We start from the raw sequence: 21,841 nt of genomic DNA, 5'->3' as shown, positions 1-21,841 counted from the left end.
AGAGGTCCTAAAACTAATTGAATTGAGTGATTTAGTCAAAATTTTCTGGAGAAAACTCACTTTATTTGTTGAAAAGATTAAATTTAGGCTTTTATTCACATATAAACATTGACAGAAGCTCAACTGAACCTGCTTGACACGTGAGAACAAACCTCATTGGTTCTTGCGGAAGCTCAAACGTGCTGCGAAACACGAATATGAACCTCATTGGTTCTCGCACGTCAAGCTAACATGCATGAGCTTCCTTTTACCACAACTGACGTGGGCGTTGATCAAATTTTAAATGTGAATAAAAATTAAATCTGCTCATCATATAAAGTGATCGCATCTCTTTGGAAAATTTGGACTTCATCAAAAAGATCTTCACTTGTGTTCCAAAGATGAACAAAAGTTTACGGTTTGGAATGACATGAGGACAAGTAAATAATGACAATTTACATTTTTTGTTGAACTATCCTTTTAAGGATAAGTCCTTATGGGACATATGCACCACCTGTTTTATCATCTGCCATGCGAAAAAATATTATTGCTTATTAAAGTAATAACACTCATTTTGCCACATGATTTGAGGTATTATTCATGTGCTCAGCAAAAACTTGTTCAAATTCTTTATGTGCAACTGTGATAGTGATGCATTCTTTAGAAAACACTACTAAAAAGTAGTCAAATCATATTTCTCAATGAAAAACAGAGGAAACACTGAAGTATTCATATAATACTGGGGGATCGTGCAGTAGTTTTTAGACAAAGCATGCGATACATTAAGCACATTACAACATATTAAGAAATATTCAAAGTTGATCAACTTCAAATACTTCACGTGTACAAATAATTGGATTTACTGTGTGTTGCCTAGAGATAAAGACATGTGGAGGCATATTTGCAACCACAAAACCACATAATGTAATATAACTCTTTATATTACATACAGAAGGATCTTTATAGTTTCTGTTTTAATATAATACAATAACAGTGAAGAGCATCATTCAGCTGCATAACAAACCTGTGTCCTCAGTATGAAAATGAAAAATCCCATCTAGGGAGCATATGAAAAAAGAAAATGTTCACTTTTATTTAGTTTGATAACTGTAACTGAGGAAACAACTAGCATATTAACTTAAAGACCCCATGAGAAGATATGACGAGTCCCGTTTTATTTAATGCCTTTAGTTTACAACACAGTCATGTTGGTTTTGATACTTGGGAGGGACATTCTCATTCTAAAGAGCATCTGACTGGACAAAAATGTATATATGTTAATATGCTCAACTTTTACAATAACATACATATGCTCTTGTCCTAAACATGGACTTAAAGCCACTCAACTATCATTTTGATTATATGGGGTCTTTAAATCCTACATCCACTAGAAAGTCTATTAACAAATAATAAAATGTAAAAAATATTTTTACAAAAAAATGAATATGATCATCACACTGATCACAGGGTAAACACTTACTTGTGTAAGAATAACCTAAATGATTCCGTGTGAAAAAAGAAAAAAAAAAGAAAGAAAAAAAACACAAATGGGAAACAAAATAGGGGAAAATCACATAAAATGACAGGTTGAAAAAAAATAAAATTATGAAAATGTCAAAGGGTAAAAGCCGGTAACAAGATCAAACAGAAATACTTTCTCATCACTCATACATTACCTGAATTAGAGTCATTACTCTCTCACACTAAATGGGTTTTGTTTCATGTACTGACAGGAAATAAATCCCAGTGTACAATGTGTTGAGTGCATTATGTGGTCACGGCATCTCTGGAAGTCCAAAACATCCCGCTGATCACACAAACAACCACCAGGAGGAGTAAGAGTGTAGATGTGTGTAGTGTGTGGATGTGATGAGAATATCAACACAAATCACAGAAATATTCATGTAGTGTGTGTTTGTATGATTGATTTTTATTGATGTTTTGTGGAATGTTATCAGAATATGTCCTGAGTGAGAAGAGGTTCTGTTCTTACCAGTCAGATTTCTAATGGATAAGTCAATTGTTGATGTAAGAAATCATTTATGTAAGGTGTGGCCAGTATATATGTACTAGTATATACACAGCATGAATGTGCTTAGCAGCAGTAAAACTGCCAAGCATATATTATTTAAGCATGAGGTTTGCAAATGCATCACGACCCTTAACCAATGTTCTCAATGCGCTGAATTACAAATCTTACATTATTTTTAGTCCTCTGTGATCTTTATTTCTATCCACCGGAAGTCTTAATTGGCTATTTTTAATATGTCCAAAAACATTTTTTTTTCTTGTCAAAAATAATAGAAATGTGCTGAAGAAGTTCATAGCTTCCAGTAATAGTACATAAGCTTCGACCTATAAATGATTAAAATAACCACCTGGTTTCTCTTGATTAATAATAACCTGCATACGGTGCAAAACAATGGGCAGAAAAGTGGTAACGGTTTATTGGTTGTCAAAAAGAGGCAGATATATTAAACCACCCAGCTATCGCCTAGAAAAGGTTGTCCTTCAAAACTCAGAGAGACGCCACAGAGAGGCTAACAATTACTCTGTTCTTTGCTGATCTGAACTCTGTCGCTCCTTCAGAGTAAAGGTGAGCCAGTCAACCATATCAAGAGCTCTACACAACACTGTCCTGTATGGGAGGCAGGCACAAAAGAAGGCATTGCTCAAAAAGGCGTTTCATGCTGTGCTTCATTGGATTGGTAATTCAGTGAAATGAGAGAATTGTTCAAGGGACTGAAATGTTAATATTCAAACTACTTAAATCATTAGGGCCTAGTCTTTAGCACCATGAGCACAGACTGTATCTTTCAGCAACTGCGTCATCCAAAGACTTCACACTTGCTGGTTGATAAGGTGTGTGGGCCGTCACGCCACGCTGCACTGCTGTTGTGCCCTGAGAGAGAGAGAGAGAAGCGTGATACTCACGGACTTGCTCGGTTTTGAAGACCAATGACGGGCTGCTGTCGCCTTCGCCCTTGCCGTTGATGGCAGACATCTTGACTTCGTAATCGTTTTCGGGTTTAAGGCCGGTGACTGTGACTGAATTCAGTCCTGCTGGGAAGCAGCGAGAAGCAGATTTAATCACAAACCCATTCATTAATTCATAAACAACAGCATGCAAGTTAAATGGGCAACACAAAACCTTGCCACAGAACATGGCGGAAATACAGTTGAAAAAAGAGAAAGAAAAAAAATACATTACATAAAAGGATATTTCAATTAAGAATGAAAAGTATGTCACTCCAAACCTGTATAAATGACTTTCTTTTGAGGAAAAGAAGATATTTTGAAAAATGTTGGTAACCAAATAGTTTTGGTTATCATTGACTTCCATTGTAAAAGAACACATTTGCATTCCTTAAAATATCTTCTTCTATGTTACACAGAATAAATAAACTCACACAAGTTTGGAATGACACGAGGGTGACATTTGATCACAATTTTCTTTTTTGTTGATCTTTCCCTTTAATATATTACATGGTCCATGTTATTACTACTGGAGCATTCATGAAACATGAGCAGAATACATTTCTAACAAAATGTATGATAAACCATACATTTCCTTCCAAGTGTTCTTGTTACAGTGTAATTAACTGTCAAAAAATCACTGAGTGAAATGAATTAACTACATGTACTTACTACAGGGGTAAAGGTTAGGATTAGGGTTTGGTTTAGGGTTAGTTGAATGTAATTATGCATAATTTACGGTTACTACTATTATAAGTATATGTAACATCTAACGAGAACAGTAGCTAGGTTTCCATCCAACTATTTGTATGTGCATTTTGGGATATTCCATAAAAAAATTCTGAATGGAAATGACGTATGCACTCAATTGAGGGCGGAAATATTTTTTTTATCCAATAAGAATGCGCATACTGTGTGTGAACTATGATGCAAACTCATTTACCAAATAAATCCTTCAATGCGCATCAAAACTTACGTGACTTTGCCTCAACTATGGATGTGATTGGATGTTGGTTTGATCATTCTGCAATGCCTGAGCCAGTCTGTCATCAAAATGATTTGGTAAAAATTACTTCCCAGAAGCGTCTCACATGATTGCGTTCCCAAACACCAGGCATAGCAATGCAAGATAACGTGACATTGTTAATTATGTTTCATCTATTCACTCTGAGATGTGAAAAAAAGGCAACAATGTATTCCATGATTGCAGCAATTTACATTTCTATTAAAGATATTTTGCGCCAATTTCATAGGAAGTGATGATTTTGTTCTTATGAACACATAGGATAGAACACAGCTTTATTCACAAATATTTTATGCAATTTTCCAAATTTGCAACTTTGGATGGAAACATAGCTACTGTAAAATAAAGTGTTACCAACCATTCTTTTCTCAATTGTTTATTTTCTGCTTCTGTTTCATGAATAATCCCCATTAATTCATTACAATATAAATAACAGATTCTGTCAACAAGTTCTTGAAATAATTGCATAAATACTGCACACTTTTATAGCAAGTAGATTTTTCCCTTCAATCCAGTTATAATGTCAAGGTTTTGGCACTCAAAAAATAAAATTTAGAAAAACATTGCTGAAAATTCAGCTTTGCCATTACAGGAATAAATTACATTTTTTAAACATATTAACATTTTTAACAGTAGTGTGTTAATGTAACCATAGATATGTGACGTTAATACCATAACAATTTCTGAATGAATCATTTTTAAAGTATAGTTTTCAAAAAGGGCCTTTAATGTGATTGTTAAAATACTATACTGACCTCTTATTTTAAAAGTGCTGTTTTCCACCATATAAATCCACTATTAAAGTCTACAAACCATATGGTAGTGTTGATATTCCATATAATACAGATGGCTAACTGCTTCAGTTCATGTGACAGACTTACCGTCTTTCACCTCATAGACTCGCTGCACCCACTTCCCTCGACCCACGGCTCTCCACTCGGCTCGGTACTTGAGCACAGGAACTCCTCCAGTGGACACGGGCTCTTCGAAAAGCACCTGAGCAGTGCTGGAGTACGGTTGCACTTGAGTGATGGCCGGCGCCGAGGGCACATCTGCACCACAGGGGAGACACTTTACAATACGCAGTGGGAAAACTGCACTTTATCAGGTTATGCCTGATAATACGGCTGATTGTGCCGCTTTGTGACGAGCAAAAGTTTACACAAGGAAAATCTGAGTTATTGTATTGCACTTTATTGAACGAAGGCTAGAATTGCAGGTAATTCCAAAAATATAGTACCTGGAAGGCAAAAAGCATCCAAACACTCAATGTCAATGCAATATTCTACTGCCATAAATGACTATATTGTGTACATTTTGAGATCAATACAGAGAAACAGACCAGCTGGTATCATGATGAACTCTCTGGATTCGGTCCCGATCTCATTGGAGGCAGTACAGTTGTAGTTGCCAAAGTCGCTCTGAGACTCTGGACTGACCTGGGATAGATCAAGTGAATGCATTAACCTCTAGTCTCTATCTCATCATTTATCATTTAAACATGCATTTTACCACTGTCGTTCCATTAGATTTGTATTTACTCCTGACAGTTTGCTCACTGTGCTAAAATATTGATAAGACACATAGGCTGTAGTAGTACCCTACAGCAACCCCACCCCTTCCTGAATAAAGCTCAGAAAACAAGTCCAGGTCACATTTATAAATAAACTAGGTGCAACATTGCAAACACAAAAAATAAGCTTGTTTTTAAAACCATTAAGAATTTAGATAACGAATGAATCATTATATTTGAAGAAATAGTTTAAGTGAACCTGAGAATGTCATTCAGTTCCATTAGAATTAATGTTATTTACATCAAAGACTAAAATGTTGATAACTATTTGTGGATGTGAATGTGTTTAACAAATCAGTTGAGTGAATGATTCAAGTGACTGACAAAGCACACAAAATTTGGTGTAATAATGTAGCCAAATCTTTCTTTTGATTCAGGGAGTGAAATATAACCAGCACATGTTCTTTGTCCAGTTTTGTTAGATTCCCCCTCTGGGTTCATGTGTACAGTATTTGGAATGATTATGTGCTTAGGAAGGCGTCTGTGTGGGCCGTACCTCCAGGTAGCTGGCGGAAGGCCTGTTGTAGATCTTGATATTGGAGGTGTTAGCGTTAGGCAGCTGGAGGCCGTCTCTCAGCCACGTAATAGACACATCGCTGGGGTGAGCCAGCACTTCACAGCTGATGTTGGCTGGGTTGCCCTCCCACGTGTAGACAGTTACTGGTCCCAAGATTTTTGGGGAGTCTGTGATGAAAGGCAAAGCATATACAACTGAAAAACAAACAAACCTGCTGGTAGCACTGGCCCATTATCTACCTACCGCCCGTCTCCATCCGCTAAGGGAGAACAAAGCCTGCGTTCTCATTATCTTTGAAGCCTTAATTCTGAGGATGAGGTGGTAAAAGATCAAAATGTCCATGGCTTAAGCATAGAGCTGAGAGCTGAGTGCTGAAAACACAGCGCTTTGTGATGTTGAACACATCTGTTCGTGGCAGTACATAAAAGCCAATCACGCTTCACTGGCTTTAAAAAGGCCCCTCCTCCAAGCATTGTCCCTGAATAGCACGCTGGGGGCCGACTGCAGGCTCCCGTGACGTTTGTGGTCGGGCCCGCGTTCCTTCACAGACTGTGTGCGAAATAACTGCCAGCCCGCTGAGATACTGTTATCACATTCATCAGAGCTTCAGATGTCATTAGTCCCATTACAGCAATACACGGCTGATACAAATGCACAAAACATGTGAAAAGGGAGAGTTGTATTTTCACAGCATATGCCGCTGCTAATTTGAAAACAAATACAAACAGGCGCAGTGGGGGGAGCAGAATGAGAGAGAAAATGGGAGGTAATGCTTTCCTTGTTATTGATTGCAATTAATAACACTGAGGGAAGAAGAGCGCTTCGTTCTTGATGTTACAGCAATATATGAATCATAGAAACAAGTAAATTAGTGCGTTTTTGGTCTGGAGTTCGCCTTATACAGTAGCATTTACTCTGACTAGAGTCTACTGACAATTTCATTTGAGACAAACAAAAACTTTTTTTTTGGTTCACTAAAAAATAAATGCACAGTACTGTATGTACTGATTTGACCAAACTTCTTGCACTAACAGCCTTGTTTTTATTCAAATGAAATATGCTATCTACTCTGACACCATTGTCCTAACCAGGCATGACTCAACAAAAAAAAAAAAAAAAAAATTTGGTCTCTTCAATGTAAACCCTAACCATTATTTTACTAACCAGCCTTAATGAGCAACAGGACATTTTGTCCATCAGTAGGTTTGAAAATGTATTGGAATAACATCAATATTAGTTTATACAGTTTATATAATTTATTAGGGACACATGATTTCCATTACACGAGAGTAGATGTTAAAACTTCATGCTGATTTGTACTCGGCTTTCGCCAAGATAATCACCAACTAAGACGTAGCTTTACAGTAACCTATGCTTCTCCATCCATTTACGCTTTTTTCCATCTGTTGACGTGAATCTTCTGTCTGGTGTTAATATTGCGCGTCAGCACACACAACGGCTGCAACCACAGTGCGGTCCCCCATAACAGCCCTCTGGATTGAGCGGAGTAGGGAACATCTCTAGGGTCTTCAAGTGGTATATTGATAACATATTGGTTATCGGTCGATATTAAATATCTTTTAGAATTTATTTACCGGTATTATACTCCATATTGGATATATATTGGCCGGTATTGGATATTCAATTGTATATGATTATATCTTTTGATTTGTAATACTTTTCTCATCTAACATTCACTGAAAATTAAAAACCATAATTATTTATTATAATTATTACTGAAATTAATATTATCCATCAGTTGGCCATAACATCAAAAAATATTGGCATCTGCAAGAATTTTAATATGCATGTGCATCCCTAATATTCCTTTCATTTATTATTTAAAAGGTATTAACAATAAAACAATTATTCGATCAATCATTTTAATAACAATAATGAAAAATCCTCAAAATTGACATCCCTAGATGTCATCCCTCAATTTTCCCCAAAATTGACATCCCTAGATGAGGGGTGGCAGTAGTTTTGATACATTAACTACCATTCTCTACTGAGTTGCCTTATGCTCTCTGGACTGCAGCCGAGCAGCAGTGCTGCTGTGAATTAAACATATGCCTCAGAGGCATATCAGTGTGGTATCCAACAGTATGTGTGAGTGATAGAAGCTAATGAGGCTACAGATACTATACACTCACAGCGCACTTCCAGATACACGGGTTGCGACGTCTCTCCGATGGCGTTGCGGGCAGTGCAGAGATACTCGCCGGCGTCTGTGTACTGAGCATACTTCAGGGTGAGAGAAGACACGCGGGCATCACTGCGGACCAACACTTCACCATCGGGACTCTGAACACAGGGACAAGAAGGGAAAATTCAATGAAAAATTTATACTTCCTTAAGCCATTAAAATAATAATTTTCCCTCAAAAGAAAATTCTGTCATCGGTTACTCACCCTAATGTCATTCTAAACCTGCATGGCTTTCTTTATTTCCAGCACCACAGGCTGTCAAACTCCAAAAAAAGCACCATAAAATTGGTTTTATGGCTTCAAAAGAATTGACATGTGCACGACATATGAACAATTTTTAGGTACTTTTATGGTGGTTTTATACTTTGTATTTTTTGAGCTTTTGGTCATATCATGCTGTCATTTTACAGAGAAGAGCAACTAGTATTTGGTTTTCACAAGAATGAAAATGTCAGATGAATAAATGATGACAGAATTTTAATTATGTTAACTATTCCTTTAATTAATAAACAAGTTTGCTATTATTTTCCTAAATGCACTATATATATATATATAAAAAAACGTTCTCAGAGAAAATCTTTATTTTTAAGTATGCAAGAACTGAAACATATCAGAGAAGCAAACCTGGTCAAAAAGGAGGTTTGGTGAACGGCAGACATAAATAAGAGGCTTTTATGTGCTGAGTCTTTGGAGAGAAGATGTGAGGGGGGAACATAAATAATGCAGACCATAAGGTAGGGGAAGCCATTTCTTCAGCGCTGTTACTTCATCAAAAGCTACGTCACATGATCTCAGCTGGCTTGGACCATTTTACAATGTCCCAGGGCTCATTTTAAAGACAAGCATAGATCTTAACAAGCCACGCTCGCATTTTCTTTTAGCTTGCTGTTCCACTTAACCTTGTGGATCTTTATGAAGATGAGTGGGATCTATAACCAACGTTTCCTCAATGACTGCGCAATTTGCATATAGCAGGGGTGTCAAACACATGGATACAGCCTGTGGAGGAGACTAATCTTACCCATGGGATGATTTGAGAAATAAAAAAAAATGTGTACGTGTCTCTTATTCTCACCATGGATGCACTTATTTAAAAAGAAATACAGTAAAATGGTAATATTTTGACATGTTAATATGATTTTTAATAATACAAATGTTTCTATTTTATTATATTTTAAAATTAAATTTATTCCTGAGATGGCAAAGCTGAATTTTCAGCATCATTACTCTAGTCTTCAGTGTCACATGATCCTTCAGAAATCATTCTAAAATGCTGATTTGCTGCACAAGAAACATTTCTTAATAATAGAAATAAAAAAAACTAATAATTTTTAGTACTGTTTTTGTATTTTGATCATTGTAGGACAAAAAGTAAATAAATAAATAAATCAAACAATAAATAAATAAATCTTACAGACCCAAAACTTGTAAACGTTTTTTTTTTATAGTATTTTTATATATAATATATAGTGATTATTGGAAAAAAAAGAAAAATTAAGTAGTGATTTGTTCCAGCTATTCAAATATTGTGCAGTAAAGAGAAAAACTATTTGCTGTCCATTAAACTGAATACTTGGGCTGAACAGATCTCAGAATGGTTGGAATGAACTCACTTTCTTTTTCAAACAATCTCACAAACACACATACAGGACGGTAATGAGGACAGGAAATGCATTGAAGTTTCGAAGACTTCATCAAGCACAAAATTAGTATTCCCCGCTCCACTTGGAACTGAAAAAAAAAAAATCCTCTCTACACATTTCTGGTCAGGCGCGGCCCCTCGCACAAACTTTGCTATGAATGAACTCGGCAGAAGCATCGTGTCAGAGACAATAATTATGCCGGTGTTGTCCCAGGACTGAGTCACGCTTACATAATGCTGTGCCTTTTCATCCAAAAACCATCCAACAGCCACCCAGCAGAGCTGACTGGGCTAATTGAATAACCCCCTAATGGGAGTGCTGAGCCCTGTCCTGCCCACTTCCGGCCTTCTTTCCCACAGTTTTCCCTGTCTGCTGCGGTCAAATGGCCAGACCGTGACCCCATGTGCCATGGGACGTGCTCTCATCACTGGACTCTGGTTTCTATGTGTTACTGGGGTCAGATCGCGGCCTGTATCTTTGAATCTCTATGGCAAACAGCTATACATTTCAATCAGCACATTCAACTGACTTTATCTTCTAAGATAAAGCTCTATTTATTCATTTGCAATGTGAGAACGCTATATCATTAAAGTTTTAGAGCCATAGTTTTCAGCAGAAAGGTCTTTTTAATAATGCATGCCAGCCTTCTGCAAAGCTTGGATGGAGGTGCTTTGCTCAAATGTCTATTTTTGTCAGGGCGGGAAAGGAAAAGTCTCGGTGTGAACAACAACAAAAAGCATTTTGTGCAATATTAAATACTTAAAGGAAAAATCCATCAAATCACAATAACACCTTTGGGGAAAAAAGGAACAACATGATCAGACATTATAAAGTTTTTTTTTTTTCTTCTTTTTTTTAATATGAAACCTTGAGGATGCAGCCTTATGATAGCATAATGTAATAAAACAATGTCATAATGACTTAATTGATTAGACAGAATGAAAAAAAGAGCATGCACTGAATAGAAAGTGAAAACTACAACTACATCATTTCACTCTCAGGTGAAATAAAGACGTCATCATAATTCAGTTGATGGATCTGATGAGATTTCTGAGATTTGATCGGATAGGAAAGAGGAGGTTTATGGAGTTGATGGCTATCTTCATAATTTAGTTTATGGAGTCATGGATATGGAATCTCTACCTTGTGCTGTTCGGGCCGAGTCCAAGAGGCCTGCAAAGAACAGACAAAACACAACACAAAGAGGCAAAGCAGTCCTTTAGAAGGAATCCTCTGATATTGACAACAAAAGCACTGCACAATAAAGACATGTTTACTGATTTAGCAAGTGGGATAAAAATGCTTTTTTTTAGCATTACTCACTCATTCAGTTAAACAGACTTGAATAGGCTGGTCATTTATTCTGGTTAATTAAAATGATCTTACACATTCATATTTTATAGTTCATAAAATAATAAATATAAAAATTCTTGTTGCTTTATGAAAAGGCATATAAGGGGAAAAAGTTTCTTAATAATTGTGAAAGTAAAAAAAAAAAACATTTAAACATCCCTACAACAAGATAAACTTAATTGAAAAGCAAAGCTGTGCAAGATAAGACACTTTATTTTAAGAGAATAGATATTTTATTAAGTGTGTGTTTTTATTACCCCCATGGGCAAGAAAATGTTTGTTTGTTTCTCAAACAAAATAAAGTGAGGTTTAAACAACTCTTATTATCTATAGTTTTGCCTCTCAAGAAAATAGATTTTGTTTTAAAGGTATTTCGATATTTACTGGAAAACAAGATGAAAAAGATTTTTGCAGAGTATTATAGTGGCTTAAAAAGCAGTTCTTTAAAAAAAATTCAGTGCTACTAACAACAATAAAAAAATAAAATGCTGCATGTAATAACTTGCTTTTCAATTTGCAGAGAACAGGACCACTTAATTTCACTGAATACACTGAATACTTTCATTAAACACAGATAAACACTTCATGCAACACTTTCCCTATGAAAGTGGCTGAAGTTCTCTGTGGACTCACGTCACTTCATGTGGAGGCTGAGCGTGCACATGCTTAGTACCACGATGAAATGGACAGGAAATCACTTGACATGCTAGAACACATTGAGATTATCACCAGACAAAACACAAGAACAACAATATGACACAGCGCTAATCGAACGATGCCTGAAATGGTCTATGCCCCGTTCACACCACCAGCGACATCATCTCTTGTCTCTGTACTATTGTAAAGACACTTCTGGGCGTTCCTAATGCTGTCGCTCTGTTCTTGCTAGATTGCATATGGCCATATCTTTAGAAAATGCAATCAAATATGATCTATGAAACTAAAATATTCTAATTTGACTAGGAATTATACTTAAAAGAAAAGTAGCATTCTGCTGTTGGAGAGTGTTGTGATCTAAACCACAGTGCGCTGTGCATTAATTCATTAACCAGATTAACGATCGATCAATCAACTAATTAAGCTCAATCATTCACGTCCTAGGGTGTAATTGTTTTTTTTTTCAATTATGTGTGCAATGTTTTGTTGTTTTTTTGTTGTTGTTCTCTCTCTTTCTCCTCAATGTAAAGCTTATTGGTGACCAGCTGACACTAGTTACCATCATCTCCTGGTTTCCACTGATTGGCTGCTGGGGAGGAGAGCTTGCGGATAAAGCCAGAGAGGAAACTCAGCTTGGTGAGGTCATTTTGTATCCAGGCTGCTAAAACTGTCCTCTCCTGCCCAGACGTTAGAATGTGTGCTATGATTGACTTTATATCTCCTTGTTGGTCGTTGCATAATTTATTATTAACCTAAGCAGACTTGGCTAATTGTTGCTAATCAATTTTCTTGAGTTCACTGATGCCGTTTCCAATTTTTCCATGATCTGTTCACACTGGAATCTGATATTGGCCACATTTAAAGCAGCACTATGCAGTTTTTTTAGCTTAACTGAACAGCTTCAGAGTTATTGGAATGGTTATATGACTCTTTTCGATTTGAATGGTGGTCGTCTCACCCCCCTCTGGTGCCTGTGAATGGAAAAACCGCACTTGTAACTTTGGTGCAACTCAGCGTCAGGAAGTATCACGTGATTTCAGCTCTCGCGATGACGAATTGCTTTACGGCATACACACATACACGCCCCCATCCAGGATCCGGCTAGCTAAGAACAACTAAACCGGCATATAAGAAGCAGAAAGCTAGGAAAGCATTGTCGGAGGAACAGAGAAAGAGGAAACGGCAGACTGACCAAGCAAGGAGTCAGACACGAGTAAATATCGGACCTTTGTTTTCAGAAAGGAGAAATAAAATGAAGAAAGCTCGGTCGGAAGAGTCTAGAAAAAGGTAACGAGAATCTGACAGCACGAGGAACCGGACAAGAGTCCCACTCGCTCAGTCTTTCACTGTTAAAGTTGATTCCTGCGATTATCATGAGAACAGTTGTCAATATCTCACATAATTATCAGGACATTACACGTTGTAAATAGTGTAAATGAGCGGAATTTGCAAACTATTATGATAAATTGCAACTATCATGTCTAACAACATCATAATAACTGGCATTGTTATGAAATAATGCGACGTGCGTGATGTAACTTTATTGATATCATCTGGCATTTAGGCTCAGGTTAGCCTAACGCGGTAGGCTACTTTATTATTATAAAGTGCAGAGGCCGTGAGTGCAGATCATAGACTGTCACGCTCTGCGTGAGTTGTATTTACGACAGTAACGTTAAATACAAGTACTCTACAGCGACTCTAGGGGTCGCTGTTTGACAAAAACGGAAATCCTGCATAGTGCCGCTTTAAAACAACAATGTGAACAGCTATACAAAAAAAAAGAAATTGGATCTGAGCAATAAACCGGAATTGAGCACAAAGGCTCAATCTACGTGTGAACGTAGCCTAAGACGGTTGATCATTTGTTTTTCACGCATCATTTTATCATGTCAGTCGTCTTTATGACACTGAAAGTCTTTACTCATATTGGTTGACGCTTGCAAAATTCTCTGATCATTTGCAAAAAGTTAAAATTTCGGAACTTTTGTCACATGACTAACGTCGCTCGACACGCCTACATTCTTTCGCCAATGGTCACTGTCACTTGTGTCGCCGGAAGTCGCCAGCTCTCCATTGCAAATGAATGGGATCATGTCACTGGCGTTGTGAACAGAGCTTTAGTGCACTTGAGCAGAACAATGTGTCTCTGTACTGTGCTTGCAACAACAAAAAAAGCCAAGAACTGAACAGCGCAAGTCATTTTGCTAGAGCATCAGAAAAAAAGCGAAACCCTTGCAGGGTTGTTATGATGACAGGCTGAGTCTGCTAGCCTTGCAGCTTTCATTTGGCTAACTACTTCCCTGGAGACCCGCATGGGATAAACAGTTATGATCAATGCCTTTTATTCTGCAACGCTGTGTAATTGCTACTAATTAAAGTTAATATCTTAGTATAAACTAGAGCCCTCGGCTAATGACGAATGCTTGAACAATATTTTCAAGCTTGATAAAGTACCAGAACAAAATGAACAAGCTGCTTATGTAAATGAAATGTTCAGATTATTGTTGACATTATTACATGACGATCTTTCTGATTACATCAGGTGCACGACGCCTTAGGCCTGCTCTGATATCTCAAATGAACAATGAACAAATTGCAGGTATGCATCTAGCAGATCTAGAACTTGGCAGCTTATTCAAGCAAGAGTTTATGAACTCCTCAATAACGCACATTAAACCGGAGCTAATTCGAGAATCACATTGTGCTTCGGCGATACCATGAGGGTATTTCCAAATGCATGAGGTGTTAATTATAAAATGCAAAAGAATACTTGGAAAAGTTTTGTGCAGTGGAGTGAAGGAGTCTGGAGCGCACGTAGGACAGAGGCATTAAAGTGCCTGTGTCAAAATTCATTACTTTATTAATGGGGTCATATTATTTTTTTAGTAAAGGTTTTTAGGTAAAACACTAATTTACTCATAATGCTGCACAAAACATTCAGATCAGATTGAAATGATCAGAAATCTTGTTCAAATTAAATGTAGCTGCTTTTTGGGATCATTTGGGAGAATAGTACACTACTGTTCAAAAGTTTGGAATCATTAAGATTTTGTAAAATTTTTGAAATAAGTCTATTTTGCTTGCCAAGGCTGCATTTATTTGATCAAAAATACAAAAACTGTAAAAAAAAAAAAAAAAATTAGGATCATTACTCTTCAGTGTCACATGATCCTTCAGAAATCATTCTAATACTGATGTGCTGCTCAAGAAACATTTCTAAATAATAGAGATAATAGAATGGCAAAGCTGAATTCTCAGCATCATTACTCTGGGCTTCAGTTTCAAGAAACATATATATGATACATTTATTTTTTGGATTTTATGATGAAGAGTTCCAAAGAACAGCATTTATTTGAAATATAAATCTTTCTTAACAATATAAATTTCTTTACTGTCACTTTTGACCAATTGAATGCATCCTTGCTAATAAATCTTACTGACACCAAACTTTTGAAAAGTAGTGTATACTAGAATGGAATTGCATGGATATATCAAATAGTATTTTTGATAGTTTTCTTATCAATAGTATTGTACATTGTCTTTCTTTTATTGTGACTACTGACAGTCTATTAACTATATATATATATATATATATATATATATATATATATATATATACACAATACTATTGGTATATCTCAAATGTTTACAAAACAAATGAATACGTATGAGTATGAATACATACTTGTCTAAAGAACACTCTGTTGCCACTCCATCACAAGAGAAAATACTGCAGCTTTGAAAAAACGCTTCAAGCTGAATCTTGGAACTGCTTCCACTCCACACTGCTCACTTCATTTATTTGGGAGGACATGCAGAGCAACAGCTGCTGCGCAGCCAGTAACAAAACAAGTTTTCAGCTGCTGATTTTACTCTTATAGTTAGTGTTTTGTTGTTAGAAAGAGAATAACAACATATATTCTGCTTTCACCTTATTGTGACTAGGCATACCAATGATGATTTTAGAACGAGACATTTTTGCAACTTGGTTCTTGAAGTTACTGTATTTTCATAGAACAATGACTTTTTTTCAATTCAACAGATCATAGAGAAATTGACTTCTCTTTTTAAGTGAACCCTTTAATAAATATCTAATTGTTTTCAAAATCTTTCATCAGAAATGCAATAATCGGCTACATGCCACAGACACTAATAATATCGCAAAAGTTGTATTTAACTTTAGATTACTTTAATCTATTCCCTCTTGCAAGACAGTAAATATCAACAAGGCCGATGTGAAAATCTTAGGCTCCAGTGGAACCACCATGAGAGGGACAGTGTCCATATCTCCGTTTCATCAGATCAGCCACAGTTTGCCAGGAAAAGCGGTTTACCAAGCTCAGGGAATAGGTCGCTTTTCTCTCGCTGTGGGGTCACTGGCACGAATGGAAAAGGCTATCAATGACGGCACTACCAGAGGGCATTGATCTGAAAGAGCATTGTGTCTGAAAACAAGAGCTGCCCTACACATGCACTCTGGAGTGTGTCTGTGGGGTTTAGGAATAAAACTGCTCTTGTGCGGTGTGATCTTACCACGCTCTGTGTCCGTTTTACTACTGGTCTTCATTTATGTTAAATGGACCGTTCAGCCAATAATAAATGATTCTGATTATTTACTCATGACATTACAAACCTATATGACTTTCATTATTCTGATGTGGAACAATCTAGCGGAGTGTCTAAGTGGTTATTTTCCATTAGTGGAAAAGTGAAAGAAGAGGGGGAAAATATATTTGATCAAAAAATACAGTAAAAACAGTAATATTGTGATATATTATTACAATTTAAAATAGTTTGAATATACTTATAAATGTAATTTATAAGTGATGGTAAAGCTGAATTTTCAGCATCATTACTCCAGTCTTCAGTGTCACATGATCCTTCAGATATCACTCTAATATGCTGGTTTGCTGCTCAAGAAACATTTCTTACTATTATCAACGTTAAAAACAGTTGTGCTGCTTGTTTATTTATTCATTTAGGAAACTGTGATGAATTTTTTGTCACAATTGTTCAAAATGTCTAACTTCCCCATTAGAAATACCTAATCCTTAAACATAAAACAAAATAGATAGAGGCAAAATTGTGAATTAGTAAAAATAATAAAATAGTATGTTGTATTAGATATATACAGTAGCATATAATACATAACATAATATTATGTTTAATTTTCTTTTTTGTAAAACATTGCAAAAAACATTTTTTTTAAGCATACATCTCAAATGTTGTTATATTTTGTGTTTTAAATGACAAAAAAAATAAAAAATAAATAAAAATAAGATAAAAGAATATAAATAAGAAAATAATGATTTGCAGTGTTTCATTGCAAGGCAGCAGCTTGAACAGTCCGCTTAATAGCCATACAGCCAAATAAAAAAGGCATTCAGGTTTGGTAAAACGAAGGGCTAAGTAAAAGAACAGAAGTTTCATTTTTGGTTCCCTATCCCTTTAATATGCTCAACAGATTCCTCAAAGGAGACCCAGAAAGGGATGCACAACTGAGAAAAGACGAGAGAAAAAGTGGCTGATGTATTAGCTCTTATTCAGAGGTTGAATGCTCCTCTTGTCTTTCAACCGGATTGTGATAAGCTGTGGTCCGTGGCCAATTCTTTATCGCCCTGCGGCGCTTCTACCCTGCCATTTTTATGACCCGCTCATTTGTCAGGCACCTTGGTAAATGTCCCAGAGACTGCAATATATGACAGTCCTCAACTCATTTTTTATTGACCCAACTATTACAATCAGAAGATAAGATATGAGAGCTGGGTCTTTCTGAGGGAAAAAACGTTCATTTTAAAACGACAGGAAGCTCAAGAAGACACTGAACTATTTCAATGCACATACACACAGGTGTAATACCTGACACACAGCTGTGTAAAAGAGGGCACAGAGAAGCTAGAAACATGCATCATGCAGAGCAAGAAGATCTAAAGGTCTCGTAAATATTTTCAATAAACCGTTCTCACATCCGCGAGCAAAGAAATTATAGCATGACATTGAGTTATTAAAAAGGAATTGCTCATCTGAAGCACCCAGTAGAATACTGTTTTGCGGAAAAAAAAAGGTTGTGCACCCAAAAAAATTAAAAAGTCCCACTTCAAGCAATGTGATGTTCTGTATAACACAGTCGAAACAGCAAAGAAACAGCAAAGTGACACATTCCAAAATAATTAGCAGTGTTAAGGCAATTTGCTTTTCACAAGTGACTATTAGAAACATTAACTGTTGATTGTCTTTTTCCAGGCTGCTTAGGTACAGTCAGAATAAAACAGTATTTACATTTAACTTCAGTAATGTGACATTTCTGAGCGATATTGATTTGCAACTAGGAGAAGAATAGTATAGAGTGAGATTTGATTTCACCCCAAACATTTTTGTTGTGTATTTAATACACTGTTTAGTTGTAAATGCAAACACGCTCAAATCCTGATAGCTATGTAGTAATTGATTCATATTTTCTAGATGGATTTTTAGGTGTATTGAGAAAGTAAATATGACAAATTTTGATTTCATGAAAGAAAATAAAGAGATTATTCATTATTAATTTATATTTTCCTGATGGTAAAAAAAAAGCAATTTACCAACACTAACTAAATATTTTAAGCAGAAGAACTTTTTCATTTAAATGCATTTTTGAAATAACACGCACTGATAAATCATGCATAATAAAACCAGGAATGTTTATTAAAAAAGTAAATCAATTCTGATTTCATGTTGACTGAAAGACAATCAACAGAGACAGCTGGTCATACTTGATGCTAACAAATAAAATATTATACAGCCAAAGAAACCTGCTAATCATTTTTGTAACCATGAAAAAAAAAATACATGCCAGTGAAGAGATGCTGGCAATCGTGACAACCCAACACCCACATGAGATGAGCAAGACTGGACAAGACGACACAGGAAATGACAGAGCGGTCCAACAAAGAGCTTATATAAAAAATGCTCCTTCAGGAACCCTGTGATGACGGTGACTCGGCAAGAGCGAAATCAAGCTTATTTTTGAGGATTTCAAAGAAATCCTTTATTTTGCATTTACCTCAAGGATAGAGGACATTGACTCCGTTCCAAAATCTAGTGGGCTGACTCACTGTTGTTAACTTCAAAAATAAAATAAAGCTGAAATAAAATATAAATATTAGAAAAACTTAAACTAAAATAAAAATTAGAAAATAAGTTTAGATTTAAGCACTTAAATTGCCAACTAAAACTAAACTAAAACTGAAGAAACTTCAGAAAAAGCACATAAAATTACTATAAATAAAATAACTGAAAATAAAAGCCAATTCTAAACATTAATTAAAACTATAATAGCATATAAAAAATTATAAAACAACACTGCTCATAAGTAATTATTATGAACGGTCTATCCATCTATCCTTGCACACAAATATCACTTCTCCACTGATTTTCATATAGCTTTACATTAGCATGTTGATAAGCTAATGGTGTGACACTCTTACAAGTATAAAAAGACAGCGCGTATTGAATAAAAAAATGTTTTAGTTGTTCTCGTTTTTAAAGGGTCATGACATGAGAAATCAAATTTACCTTGATCTTTTGAGAAGTAAGAGGTCTTTATAAAACAACCTGTATATATATATTTGATTATATATTTATAATTAACCTTTTCGCCGCAATCTTGGATTTGCAATCTGAGTTCATTGCAATATATTCTGGTATTGCTTTCTCTGCAAAGAAGCAATGCTGTGCTGCCTTAGAATCAGGTTAAATCAAGGTATCTTGGGCAACAGCATAAATCATTTACCTAGCGTTTGGAATAGCCTTAGCATCGGGAACGGGCCTACTGTATGCAGCCAAAAAAACACAAAGCAGCCTCTGTAGCCATTACACTAGGTTGTGGAACAGAGCAAATGTAACGCAATATTTAGAGCTCATCCATCATCACTTTTCCTGTCTGGAACTGTTGCAATAGTATTGCAATTTCCCCACCATGCACCTCTTTTTCCACATATCAACAACTGCAGATAGTATCATGACTTGAAGAACTTCAGGAAATCGAAACACCATACGGTCGATTAGCGAACGTCTTAAGAATGTAGACAACATCAGAGCCATTTTTGGAAAAATTGGAATTAAGAAACAGATCTAAGTGGCTCGTTACTATACCTGACCTTCTGATCTCATACCTGATAAATCCTCTTTTGGTGCTCCTGCAGACAAAAAGAATTGTATGCATGAAACAGCCAGAGGCAGGTTCACCACGACTGCATCATTGAACTGCCTGTCTGTTCGACCATGATGAACATGCTACACTTCTAGCCCCTGAGGAGACCCCATGCCTGTGCGTTAGGTGTTACCTGCTCTCCCTCTGTGAAGACTTTGGTGCCGAAGCTCCAGGTAATGGTGGGTGTGGGGTCTCCGGTGGCCTCACATGTTAACGTCACCCGTTCGTCCATTTCTGTGGTAGTCTGGCTTTCCAAATATGTGATTTTGGGTTGCACTGAGAGGACACATTTTAAAAGGTTAGATGACTCCAAAATTATATTCAGTCTAATATTGAAAACCTATGACTTTCTTTGTGGAACACAAAAGATTTTTTTGCAGAATGATAATTCAAAAATGGCATGTGAAGACATGTCAGGCCAAATTTGAAGTCAATGATAAAAACCGGTTTTCATGTCTCTTGCTAATTATTTTGTATATTTTTGGACATACAAGACGAAGTGTGAATGTGATTTGAGAGCAACTTATTTCAGTTTGTCTCTAACTCAAACTTTCGTTTGACTTTAAAAGACATGGAATATGATCATACGACTACTTCTAAGGTGAATTTGTCATCTTAAGACCTCTGCCGCATCCTTCTCTATTCACTTTCATTGTATGAAGGATATAAATATCTCACTTGTGTTCCACAAAAGAAAGTAAAATTTACTTAATGTTTGATAGAAATAAAATAAAAAACCTCTTTAAAAATACCTTTCACAGAAGAAAGAAAACAGTCAGTGGACTGTTTCTGAAGGTAAAAACAATATAGTCATGCAACTACACTTTTTTTTCTCTGCAGAATAAAACTGAATTCTTTCTGTCACTGCTGAATTTTCAACATTGACAAAGTGCTGTCAAACCTCTAGACTCCTGTGAGACTCCATCTCTCATGGATTCTTACCAAAGACTTTAAGGCTAAGTTCTTGTTCGCTCTTCCCAGCTTTATTCAAAGCAATGCATGAGTAATCTCCCTCGTCCAGCTTTGTCACATCTTGTATTGTCATCTCTGAGCCGTCTTCATTGAAGTTGTATTTATCCCCGCTCTCCAGTGGAATGTTGTTCCTGGGAGGAAAGAAAGTAGTGGAAAAAGGTGGAAGACACATCTGAATATTTTTTCCCTTCAAAGAGCCTGTTCTGTTAGGCATGCACAATTCTAAGAATTATTATTATTAATAATAGTGCTGTCAAATCGATTAAATCATAAACATAACATAAAAGTTTTTATTGCATAAATTGTATGCATAATTAAATAATATATATATTTATATGTATGTGTGTGTGTGTATATACAGTACATACACACTGTATATTATATAAACAAAAACTTATGTTAGATACGATTTATCGATTTGACAGCACTAAATAATAATAATAATTATTATTATTATACCCTGAGCCTGAAAACCAATGGATCACTAAATTCCATTTAGAGCCTATAGTGTCAAAATATAGTTTTATACACACACACACACACAGACACACACACACACACAGACACACACACACACACACACACACACACACACACACACACACACACACACACACACACACACACACACACACACACACACACACACACACACACACAGTGTTTTCCCCGCTGCTCTATTTTCAATATTCACCTACTGATATTTAACTGATGAAAAACTGTATAAAAGAAATTCGGAAACGGTG

At 36.1% G+C, this 21,841-nt stretch overlaps 1 protein-coding gene across 18 annotated transcripts in view; it reads right to left on the bottom strand.

Moving 5' to 3' along the window:
* Nucleotides 1-21,841, bottom strand: part of ncam1b (neural cell adhesion molecule 1b) — a 104,779-nt gene that overhangs the window by 20,300 nt on the left and 62,638 nt on the right. For 3 of the 18 annotated variants that reach the window (XM_077208686.1, XM_077208693.1, XM_077208699.1), the window contains exons 7-15: nt 21,066-21,226; nt 20,257-20,399; nt 20,086-20,109; nt 11,063-11,092; nt 8,223-8,373; nt 6,049-6,236; nt 5,322-5,418; nt 4,861-5,031; nt 2,914-3,042 (exon numbers count right to left, since the gene is read on the bottom strand). In XM_077208686.1, coding sequence (XP_077064801.1) covers nt 2,914-3,042; nt 4,861-5,031; nt 5,322-5,418; nt 6,049-6,236; nt 8,223-8,373; nt 11,063-11,092; nt 20,086-20,109; nt 20,257-20,399; nt 21,066-21,226 — 1,094 coding nt within the window. Of the gene's footprint in view, nt 1-1,003; nt 1,037-2,913; nt 3,043-4,860; nt 5,032-5,321; nt 5,419-6,048; nt 6,237-8,222; nt 8,374-11,062; nt 11,093-20,085; nt 20,110-20,256; nt 20,400-21,065; nt 21,227-21,841 lie in introns of all 18 variants that reach the window. The other 15 variants (XM_077208687.1, XM_077208694.1, XM_077208700.1 and 12 more) reach the window with 7 other exon arrangements.

The sequence above is a fragment of the Siphateles boraxobius genome, unplaced genomic scaffold, assembly GCF_051911475.1.
Source record: "Siphateles boraxobius isolate OS27281-9 unplaced genomic scaffold, OSU_SipBor_1 6, whole genome shotgun sequence".
In the NCBI taxonomy this organism is placed as follows: Eukaryota; Metazoa; Chordata; class Actinopteri; order Cypriniformes; family Leuciscidae; genus Siphateles; species Siphateles boraxobius.
This window is presented reverse-complemented; position numbering and strand designations above follow the sequence as displayed.